The 12,218-nt window shown below is 41.4% G+C and overlaps 1 protein-coding gene across 7 annotated transcripts in view; it reads left to right on the forward strand.

Annotated features, from left to right (window-relative positions):
- ARHGEF25 (Rho guanine nucleotide exchange factor 25) overlaps window positions 1–12,218 on the forward strand; it is a gene marked incomplete at its 5' end in the record, with an annotated part of 308,962 nt that overhangs the window by 240,022 nt on the left and 56,722 nt on the right. The window contains one exon of one of the 7 annotated variants that reach the window (XM_083356678.1): window positions 7,184–7,344. The exons of the other annotated variants lie outside the window; for them this stretch is intronic. Within the exon in view, the coding sequence (XP_083212804.1) occupies window positions 7,254–7,344 (91 nt within the window). Of the gene's footprint in view, window positions 1–7,183; window positions 7,345–12,218 lie in introns of those variants that run through there. 7 annotated transcript variants of the gene reach the window in all.

Genomic DNA, 12,218 nt, shown 5'->3' on the forward strand with positions numbered 1-12,218 from the left:
CTCCAACATACTTGAATAATTGATTATTGATCGATTGACTATACTTTCTGTACTGCTGTATTTCCCAGGGATGTAAGTTTCCTCTCTAAGTACATTTATTCACATACTATGTAACTCCTAACAAATAAGTAGCATACAATGTTGGAAACTAAATAACTAAAACTTCTCATTGATCTGGGGAACTTGGACAATGATTGTAATACCTTTAATGAATCTTGCCTTCTCTGACAGGCAATATTTTTCCAAAGTATATTGATACTGCTAGCTATTAGCCTTTTGTGTGTATTCATTTTTTGACTAGTATGCACCATTCAAATTGGTTGCTCATGGGGGACCCCATCACGTTGATGTCACCCCCCCCCCCATGAAGTCTTCCTCTTATTTTCTTCACTGGTATTGCACAGTCTTAATTTGGGTTTGCAGCTCACAAAGCACACAGTCTGTTTCAAGTATATTTTTGAATAAGGTACAATTGGTTGGATTAAATGTATCATGGTAAGTCAAAACACAGAGTACACTGCAATGGTAACCATCATGAAAAAATGATGAAGCTTGTTGTGCGAATCCTCCCAATTGTGATTTTTGTTTCTTACAATAAACCATGGTCAAGCAGACATGTCTCAATGTGATATTTGAATCCAGTCTAACACAAAACTTAAACCAATCTACAAGTCTGAATAAAGTAGGAGTCCAGCCTTAGCCATTCTGTGCATATCTTTTCCCTGGTTATGGTCTATTCCACTATGTTTAAAAAGATCTACTCTTCGTGCTACAGGAGACAGTATGATAAAACCAAGTTAAATAGCTAGCATGGCCATTGGGCAATAAACATTCTTCTCTAGAAAACAAGTTGGGAAAGATGCTCATGCAGGAAAGTTTCTACCTAACCCAGTTGGACTGCTTGGTCTATTTTAGATGTCTGCTCAGGTCTAGCTACATTAAAGACATATTTCAGAGGCTATCCTAAGAGAGGGAAGATTGCAGGACTGAAGACAAAGCAGACTAGCAAGATGGTTCTGTCAACAGCCGGAGCCTGCCAGCTGCTAGTATTGTAGTGATCAGCAAATCTCTTGTGATATGAATTCTTTCAAATTAACATATGGGAGAAGGAGGTACCCAGCATAGTATCTATGGTTCCACGTTGCTATCCCTGGCCTGCTTTAACAGAGAACCAATCCTTTATATGATTTACAAATGGGTTTTTTGTATTCTTAAAAAACTCATGAAGACACTTGTCACATTTGTCTGATACATTTTCTAGAAATCCATCTGTTACATGAGCACAAAGCAATGAAGAAAATCTGATCTTGGTGACTGTCATTTTGGGAAATAAAACTGTCACATATCTAATTGGTCTCGGTGCAAATCCTGGAATCAGAGAGCCGCACATACTAAATTCCTAATTTCCCAATTTTTCAAACGTGGTTCCTTCCCCCAAGGCCATTTTCGTTAGGATGATTTTTGAATGCAAGGTTTTGCAAGTATCAGTTCCTAGATTCAATTCTTAATAACTTTAGGTTAGGCCAGGGGTAGGCAACCTCGGCTCTTTTATGACTCATGGACTTCAACTCCCAGAATTCCTGAGCCAGCCAAGCTGGCTCAGGAATTCTGTGAGTTGAAGCCCATGAGTCATAAAAGAGCCAAGGTTGCCTACCCCTGGGTTAGGCTGAGGAAAGCCCATGCCTGAAACACTGTAACAGATCTGTTGACTGCTACAATGGGATTGCCTTCCCCTGCATAATATTTGCTAACTATGTTAACTGCAACTCCCGTAATCCTCAACAACTGCTTGGGAATTGAGAGACTGTGAAGTAACAACTGGTGAGATCAGATAGGAGGCAGTGCTCAATTTGCTTTAACTCATGAAGTGGGTGCCAGGTCACACTTGTCATAATTGCTGCCAAATAGCTAAAAATCAAGAACAAGGTTTAATCAGGGAAGAAAACCTTTTATTTGATTTAATATAAATGTATATTTAATTAATGGAATACAGTTAACATTGATATGAGCTATATATTGAATAATGTTTCCCCTTTATTACCTTATGATTAAAACTGAATGGCAAAAGGTATGAGGAATTTCCCCAAGCTTTTGGGCCCACATTGCAGTCTAAAGTCCCCAGGCTGTGTACCTCTGATCTTAAGATATAAGTTTTCTCAAAGCTTGATCTGGAGAGAAATCTGTCTCTGTTTATCTATTATCCATCCATCCATCCATGCATCCCTGAAAGTATATAGGCACACAGAACAAAGTTGAAAAAGAGAGACATCAGATTCTGCTTCTTTGACTAAAAAGAAGGACCAAGGGAAAACAGATGACAGGTGTTTTTAGATTAGGCTTTTATTATACAATTACCGTGCCTTATTTAAGGAATTTATTCATTTTTTGCTTTCTTGGTTTTTTTTTCTCACACCCAAAAGATCCATTAAGGAAGAAAAGATGGAAAAAGTAGATAATGCCATTTGACCAGTAGCATTAGTGGCTACATTGTAATGCTACATGGAAGCAATAAAAATAGAGAAATTATTTTTGTTTTTCCTGTTAATCATGTAATTGTAAAGAAAATAAATCAAATATTAGGAAATAAGACTTTTCACGGGCAGCTAACAATTAATGATGCAGCTTCAGAAAATAGGAGATAGTATTGGGTTTGCTGGGTATAAAGTGTGTGGGGGTGGGTGGGTGGGTGGGAAAGACACGAAAGTAAGAGCATTAGAATGACAGCTGGCAGAAGTTGTTTTAAATGAAAGCATGGAAAAGAGGGAGGCAACACAGAGGTCAGAAAAGAGTAAGCTGTTCATGGCAATAAGCAAAAAGGGCCTTGGTGGAGCAGTGGGCTAATGCCTCCTTAAGTAACATCAGCTGCCTGCAATTAGTGCAGGTTCGAGTCCCACCAGGCTCAAGGTTGACTCAGCCTTCCATCCTTCCGAGGTAGGTAAAATGAGGACCCAGATTGTTGGGGGCAATAAGCTGACTTTGTAAAAAATGCCGCTTGGGGGGGGGCAAAAGCCCTAATAAGCAGGTATATACATAGAATGAAGGCTATTGCTAAGCACATTGATTTGTGCTTCTTAGTTTGTAAGCTGCCCTGAGTCTTTGGAGAAGGGTGGGATATAAATGGGATTAAAAATAAATAAATAAATGAGGAACTCAAAACAGAGGCAAGAAGATTGAAGGAAGGGGCGGAAAGGATGAGCCTCAGTTGATTAGTTCCCAGAATAATTAACAGATTACTTCCACGAGCAGCAGACAGGGGAGCTAGGCATGTTTCTTTCAGACCTGATGACATCTCTACATTGATGGGCTCTGGAATGGACGTAAGATTCCTTGCCAGTTCCATCTGCTTGGCAATGCCCCTGCTTTTCATTGTTCAAATGAGCAATGAGACTTTTCTAGTAATTTAGTATTGCCAAAGCCAGCTATATTCTTACCCGACTGGATCTGGAATTGGAACTAGTAATCTGCCATTCTATTTAGCCAGGTCTCAAGGGAAATGCTTGATTCTGCTCCATTGAGGACCTGACTAGAAGACAAGTAGTTGGCTAGCCAATTAACTACGGTGTAAGCTTGCAGTGGCCTAAGGTGGAAAAGCTTCTCTGACTACGAGCTTTCTAATGAACTCATTATCTGGCAGCTTGAACATCTCCAGCCTCTCAGGAGAGCATTTGCAAAGTGGAAGAGCTACCAATTTAAAGGTGCAACAGCCACCCTTATTCCCTTGAGTCATTACTATACGAAAGTATAGTAGTAGTAGGTAAAATGTGCATGGCGGTTAAATAATAGCTAACATAAGAGACATTCAGATAATTGATTTGTAGTTCCTCATCTTATCTTCTGCCTTTGGCCTTGCCAGCTCAGCCAATGTTCTGCAGACTTACTGAGACAATTTGCTTTTCTTCCCACCATTATAAAACATTCTTACCAGTGAAAATTGAAGGGGGGAAATATATTGTTATTTTTTGTCCCAAATCCATTTAGTCTACAGTTATCCTGCTATAGCTTTTGCTTCTCTTGTGCTTTTTTTAAAAACTATCTTTCTTTACCTTCCTTTGTTCTTATCCTACAGTCTCACTATACAAATGTAGAAATATTATCCTCTTCCAACAGCATCCTGGTTATAGGATACCAGACCTTGTCCTCACCTCCATCTGCCCTGATATTTGAGTAATATCCACACAACTATTTTTTAAACATTCTTTTGAAATTGTAGTTTGTGAGAGAAAGGCAGCAGGATTACGTTCTCTCCACGTAGCAGCTTCCAAATAAGTTGGCACTAACGCTCCCACAGTCAACAGATATTTGGTACAGATCACAATTTACCGGTAACATATTTGAGAAGTACTGGGATGAGCAAGCTTGACCCCTAGATTCTGTAACAAACTATTCTCAGCACTTCATCAGAAGCAATGACCAATTTAAATGGCACATAAAACCAAAGGTCTTAGGGTGAAAACATAATGCTATTAAGATGATTGCATCTTTAATATTAAAAAAAGGGTGCTATGATTTAAGCCAGGTGTGAGAAGAGTAGAATCCTAATGTCCTGTTCAATCCTTATCTTTGAAAAGAATCTGAGAAATAATGACAGTCACTTTTACCATTATTATTGCTCCGTATGTTACACACTTGAACTTGCACTTTGAAAATAGGTGCCAGCGCTAATCTTTGATTCAAATCTGATTTGAGATTAAAAAAACAACAACGTATACCTGAACTGAGCAGGTTGCAGACAAGGTCTAATCTACAATTTGCAGCAGAATGGAATGGTAGAGTGACAGAGAAGATTGCACCATCTCTGAAGAGCATGTAAATGCATGATGTTATTTTTAAAAGCTACCTAGTATAACAACCAAATACATCCTGCAAGTAGGAAAACATCACAACAAATAAAAAATGTTTTCTCTCAACTTCCTTTTTTACTTGTTTGCTTTTTACCTCTATAGTGCTTCCCAAACCTGGGCAAATTACCCGAAATTGGGTAGATGTTTTTCTTCTGATAGCGACATATGAACCCATTACCTATCACAACATTTAAATTGATTTAAAGATTGCCATGCACACTAAAATATATTCAAAAATCTCCCAAAGTATTCCTCCTATTAAGACAAAAGTCATTGAAATTACTAACGGCAATTGACTGAAATGATATAGATCTCATTCAGTGATCTTGTTTTTACAAATTATGACCATTATTCACTGTCTATTCGAAGTTACAATGGTGTTGAAGGAAGGGACTTACGAGCAGTCCTCAGTGGTTTGGGGTAATGAAAGAAAAAAAAAAGGAAGCACTTCTAAAGAGTTGATCTTATGTCTAGTTTTTAACGCTGATTATTAAACCAGCCCAATGAGTTGATCATTCATACTAAAATAATCATCATTCTGTGGCATGCTGGACAATCTCAAGGAACTCTGTGATCCTGGATGATAATTTTTAGTTTGTTTCTAGTTCTGTACTGCACTATTTAAATTCTGGTTGAAGACGATGGAGGTTGTAGTCACAACAGGCCTGAGAAGCATTAGATGATGGAAATCTTCCAGTAGTAGTGAAGCATGTTCCTGATGTAGGTTTGGCTTTTTTTGTGGGTCCGTAGGAAAGTGAAAGCATGACATTGTGGTAACAAGGAAAGGGGAAAAATATTAAAAGGTAGCAGTAAATGTAATCTCTGGGGACTGGTGCAAATGTAAATGTCAATATTTCCTTCATTCAAAATGCACTTTTATGTTTTTACATATTCAACTTATACCTAATTTTTCTTCCAAGAATTTTTGAACAATCTATATAGGTCTCGTTTACTCACCCCCATTTTATCCTGATAACAATTCTGTAAGGAAGAATTAAGCATTGCAAATGGCTCAAAATAGTATATGGCTGATAGAGGATTTGAACTTGGGTCTTCTCAGATAAGTCTAGCTCTAGCATCTTTGATGATTAGACTTCATTTGGCCAGTCATCCCCCCAAGCAAACTTCATTGTGAGGATAACATGAAGCACAGCAAGCTACACACAGCAAGAGAGTGGTGTTCTTCCTGTGATTATCATCTGCCTGACTTTTCAAATGTATAGATACAGTTGTTCTGGGAACATTAGTGTGCACGGGCACAGGCAGTGTCATCATCTCAACAATAATCCCTGAAATAATTGAACTGAGCGATCATGATGGGCTTATTATGGACTTCAATCTAGTCTCCCCAGTCCCAATCCGACAACTTAACCACTGCATCATATCGGCTCTTACGTGTTGCGGGTTTTGTGTATAAAAATTCTTGCTATGTGAAAATGTATTTCTGTTTTATTTGTTAGATTTACAGTACCTCCCCCACTACTTTTTCTCCAGGAACGTAAGGAGCCTAGCACTCCTTTCTCCAATTTAATTCCTATAGAGTATGAGAGGCAGGTTGTGTTGAGAGAGAGTGACTGATCCAAACTAACTATTGTATTGTCTTCTGCGTAGGCATTTTCAGCTGCCTTTTGTTTTGAAGATGAGGCTTTTACCTTTGCCACAGGAAGTTGGTGTGAAAAGGACTGTACAAATCCCTCTCCGCTCCCTGTTTCTGGAGTTATTGCTGTCCTGTGTGAGGCGGGGGGGGGGGGGGGGAACTGTAACACTAATGCACTATGTAAGACTCAGCCTTCACAGCCATCAGCACAAGAGAAGCTGCCAACTCATTCCTCTCTGGAACATTAGCTGATATAGTTTGGGCACACTGTATACTCACCCTTTTTTGTTTGCATGTCCGCGCACACTCCTTCAGACACACTAGTGTATTTGTTCCCTGGCCTCCCCAATCCCAGACTGCTGCATCCACCCAGGTTTGTTTTCTTTCTCTTTTCTTCTCCTTCCTCACAGTAGCCTTCTGCAGTGGTGGGAACACCAGAGATCTCACTTGTGCCTGCTGCAGGCTCAGCTGGTGCAGAGCTGGCTGCAATGGCTCAGCAAGAGTGAGGAAGGAAGGAGGGAGGGAGGGGGAGTCTGGCTCCGGGAAGCTCTGGAGATGGATGAAGAGAGAGAGAGAGAAAAAGAGGAAGGGAGGGAGGAGAGAAGCAAGGGGGCAGCTGCAGAAGCTCCTCCTCCCCACGGGCAGCACCAGCCCAGCCCTGTTGTTCTGTCACTGAGCAAACGGCTGCGATGGCAGGAACTCCCCCCCACCCACCCACCACCACCACAACCCCCTTTCACTGCCTAGGAAGTACTGTCCCCTTACTCGATGGCTGGCAAAGTGAGTGACGGAGCCCAGCACAGCCGGGCGGCACCATGAGAGGTGGGAGCCAGCAAGGCTGTGCTTGCCACCACTTGTTCCGCAAAGTCCTGGCCAAGTGCAGCTGCTGCCCTTCTAGGACACGAGGTGAGTGGGATTCCCAACACTGTTTTTCTCCCCTCTCCAGCTCCCCCCTCCTGCTCCCCCCCTCCTCTCACTTAGGTACCGCAGCCTTTATGCTGCCATTCTTCTTAAAACGCCTCTCCTTCACCCATCCCTGCTCGAATGCAACCTGGCCAGTACCAGCATCATTATCCAAAGTGGGCATCACCAAGCAGCAGGATGGCATGGGCATTGTCCACCCTGCTGAATAATATCACCTGGCCTGGGATACCTTCCCTGCCCATCACTGCCGCTTCTAGTCAGATATTAATATTATGTTATTTCGGCACACATTTGAATCACCCCTGTGTCTTAACATAGAGAGGAGTTGTTTTTGCTGACTGGTTCCTTCAGTGCTTCACAGGTGCCAGGGCTTCACTGGATGGGTATGAGTTTGCTCTCTAGGTGTTGGCATATGGGAGGGGACCTGCTTTCTTTAACATGGTTTCTCACTTTCTTGTACTACTATGGTACTTTCTGCTCACCAAACAATTAGACGGGGGCATGTCAAGTTACCTCACATGCCAGTTTCCTGTGACCATGCTACAGGGGGCACTAACGGGGCAGAGTGACACAGCATGGGGAGGGGTGGTTTGGAAAAGTTTGTGGCAAGTGTCAGAGGTGCAACTGGAGATCAAACGATCCAATATCTTGGCTTTCAGGTCAATTTTTATTAGCTGTTAAAGAGATGGTTTTTTCTAAAATATACGAACATACATAATCTCCAGAAGAACGATCTGTGTTGTTTGTAACATTTTAGCATGATTTTGCATGCATATCTGTATTTAGAATTTCAGATACGAGTTGGGACCTCTATATGAATCACTGTAAGATCCCTATTTATGTCTCTCATTGCACATATCTGGTTCTGCATTCAGGTTGTACATGTGAGCAGAAGGGACGACTTGTGGGAGGCTATATGCACAAGAAGTCTGGCTGTTGGAGAGAGGAACAGAAAAAAAAACTGGATGTGGGGGAGGCTGTGCATGCATGTCGGAATACGTGGCTGTGTATCACTGCACGCATGATTGCATTTCTCCTGCAGTCTGTGACTGTGTGAGGCTGCCTGTGTCGGTGGACTGTGATCTGCATACAGACTTGAGAACAGAAAGCACTCTCTGCATGAGCAGAGTTTAAAAATGCTAAAGAAGAAGAGAGAGAGGTGAGAAATACCAAGGAGGCATGTTTGGGAGCTGTCTTCCCTTGAGTTTTCTGCTACTTGGCACTGCCTCCTTCCCCCCACCCCACCCTCCCAATTTCCAGCCAGTCTTCATTGCCCAAATGTCTAAGATTGAGGCTGACAGCAGTAGTAGTAATGATGAAAATTAAAGATTCAGAGAACTGGGGTTGAAGGTGATGTTATGGAACAAGAGACCTAGGCTCCAAGGGTTAATCCTGATTCGGTGAGTAGGGGCAGAAGGCAAGGTCCATCTCTTTGTATATAGGTTTTTAATCCTGTTATACTTGAAACTTACTACAAAAGGCTACCACTCTTGATTCCTCTTCCCCAAATCTTATCTAAGCCTCCTTCCCCCCCTTACTGTTTTGGCTTACAAGCCAGGTGCCTGTTCCCAACTGTTAGAAAAGGACCCTGGTTACATGTAACTACCATTCATTACCGGTATTCCTTGTTATCTCTACATCTCCCCTAGTTTTTCCATCTGTTGACATTTAGACTGTAAGTTCCTCAGTGCAGAGAGAACTGCTTTTTTTAAAAAAAAATGTAGCTGAAGACAAACCCATGTGTTTGGATATTTCTTATAAAAATAATAAGGATGTGTGGGTAGCAACTGGCTGTGTTGTTGGCTTTTTATACTTCTGATTTTCAGGGTATTTTTGTAGGTTAACTCTTTTCTACCAAGGATCCTGCAGAGGATTCTGAGCTGTGTGTCTGAAATGCCATCAGGCCACGGAAAACTTTAAAGTTCCAGTGGACCCACATTTTAGTACACTCCAGAACAAACCCGGCACTCTCCTGCAGACACAGGCCAGGGAATATAGTGTTAGGGAAGCCCTTTTATTCAGCATTCCCACTTGTCTCCTTGAGAATTCCATGATAAAATGATTTAAGAACCCCCAACATTGTTTTGAAATCATTGAAGTCCATTGGGCTTACATGCTGTACATTAATACATTTACTGACATATGAAAAAATGCACACATGATTTTGATTCTATAGTATATATGGACTCTCAATTAGGCCTACGCACATCTGACTGCTTGTCTTTTCTTTTGTGCTTTACGTGTCCACCCAAATAATTCCTCCCGGTAATACATTCCTTATTGTTGTTTTCTCTCTGGGTTCCCTCCCCTTCCCTTCCACTTAGGTAAGCTGAAGCCTGCCAGTTCTCAGTCATGTAGCTACATAAATAATAGGTTAGAAGGGGCAAGCCGTGGGTTGGCATCTTGTTGCCAAATGGGTACCTGTGCTGCTCCAAATCCTGTATTAGGATAATGTTCATTTTAATGGCTGCTCCTTTTTCTGGGTGTTGACTATTCATCTGGGTGAGAGACAGATAATTTCAGATCCTGACCACAGCGTTATCCACAGCCTATCTCAAACCCACCCTTAAGCTTTTAAAAATGGCTAGTCTGGGGATCTGTTATACCATAGGTGCGTATACATAGATTTTCCCAGCAACAGTCACTGGCTTCAAAATGGTGGATGCAAAAGAGCTATTGAAACCCTGCTCTGTTTATGTGCAGGTAATGTGTATGATACGTATTGAGGGGAGAGGTGCAAAATCTAGTACAATATATAGTACAATATATAGTACAAGAGGCCCTTGTTTATATGATTTAGAAATAGTTAAAAAGTCCCAATGAGGTCATGCTATTATATATGTAAGCCTGAGGAGTTCTCGGTGCTGTCTGAGCTTGGTTGTTTTCTTGCAGACATTTCATTACCCAAACTATGGTAGGTAACATCATCAGTACTACATATGTAAGCCTGCATATCATTTAAAAAAACTAACAGCAAAAACTGTGAGGAAGATGTAGTGTTTTGTTTCTAGCGTTTCTCCAGTTTTTATTTAATGGAATACCGTTCCAAAGTCTTCCGTACATATTGGATGTAGCTGCCATTATCCTAAGCACTCTCCATAAAATTACAATTCCATGTCCATGGATTAGGGATTGTGACAATTTAGCAGATCTTAAATTTGTAGTGCAGACCTTATTTGGGAAAAAAATTGATTTGTTTTCCAGAACACTGTTTGGATTCTCCCCTGCCCCCGTATTGCATTAAAATTGTTCACATCCCTGTAATAAAATTAGAATTGTATTTTCTATTCATGAGCAAACATACTGCTAGTTTTCTCCTACTGATCAAGGTTTTCAGGCCTCACCCTTATGAACAGGATTCATCGCAAACATAAAGTTGCAGTGCAATTTGTCTGATTGTGGTAGAGTCTGTTTTCTGAACCCAATCACTGTGATTTATATGCTATGGTTTTTAGCTTTCATGTTATGTGAGCCCAGCCAGTAGTCATATACCTATGATGATTAAGCAAAACATGGCTTAGTTTGACACATGAATGTAATCATTAATGTATTCACTAATGTCTGGTCTCTTTTTTTTGGACATCCAAGGCTTGCTGGTTTATTCTTCTGGTTTGATGGGCCTGGAACTAGGCCTCTTGGGGCCTAGAAGCAGCTGTAGTAATGACAGTGGTCCGGTGAAATTGGAACAGAGGTTATGGGAGCAAGTATGACTTTTGTCCTCATATCTGGGAGCACAGCTGAGACTTGAATGGTGAAGCAGGAACTAGTCAACAATTCCCCTTCTTTTGTTCTCAGATCAAAGGTGGATTTGTAAGGCCTTTTCCCACAGTCAAATGGAAGTGTTAAAATATACATTGCTTGTATATCTCCAAGCACCCTTATTAACTATGCAGGGCAGCAAAAAAGGCTTCCGTGCTGGAGGGAGAATCTGTATCAGACCTTTTCTTTATGCAGGTCTCCCTTCCTGCAATAAATAAAAAAATAGTGCTTTGAGTCATGTCAAGAGTGCCTCTCCTCCTCACACAAGTAATTGCAGCTGGTTCCAGTGTACTGAAGGATTAGGAAGCAAAGCTTTCCAGAAGAACTTTTTAAGCACTAGGAAGGATCGGGATGCCCTCTCGACTACTTCTCTCCACAGGATGTTTCTTGAGAATCTGATCCTGAAATAAATGCTGGCCGAACCCCAAAACCTGCAGCTGGCTGATCCAGTTATCAACAGTGCTTCCAGTCCAGATATGATTGGCGCTGCTCTCAGATTGGTGGTAACCAATTACACTGCTCTTGCCCTATCCAGGCCTATTAGGCTCAGTCCAAGTCAGATGCCACTCAGGTTCTGACTGGGAGTGCTTTTATTCTTGTCAGTGAGTAAGGAATAAAAAGAAGATAGTTGCTTCAAGCTGGTGCATAGTGACGTTTTCTCCTCCACATGGTAAGAACGGAGCGCTGCACTGGGAGAGCAGGAAGACTCAGGTCAGACTCAGGGTGGCTTTTCAAGCAGACTTGAGGTTTGAGGAATCCCAGAATGGGATTTTAGATCCCATTCTGGAGAAGGGGCCCGTGTGCACTTAGGCATCCTGCCTCAGCTCCTAACAGAAAAATAGGGAACTAAACCAGGAAGTCTAGAATGGTAAATTTATCATCAATCCAAACGTTTCCCTTAGTAGAATTTGACGTTGAGGAGGGCAGGTCAAGAATTCAAGTTGTCATATTAGTGAAGTGTTTGAGCCGGCCTTGTATTCTTGGAGCACGGGGGAAACAAGAGCAATTATTTCAGGCCCTAAAAACGCAGGGGGAGCTCTTTGAAATGATCAGCTGTGATGATTCATCAATATTGTTTAAATCCAAGGGTTATTTTA

Source organism: Vipera ursinii (assembly GCF_947247035.1).
Source record: "Vipera ursinii genome assembly, chromosome: 2".
Lineage (NCBI taxonomy): Eukaryota > Metazoa > Chordata > Lepidosauria > Squamata > Viperidae > Vipera > Vipera ursinii.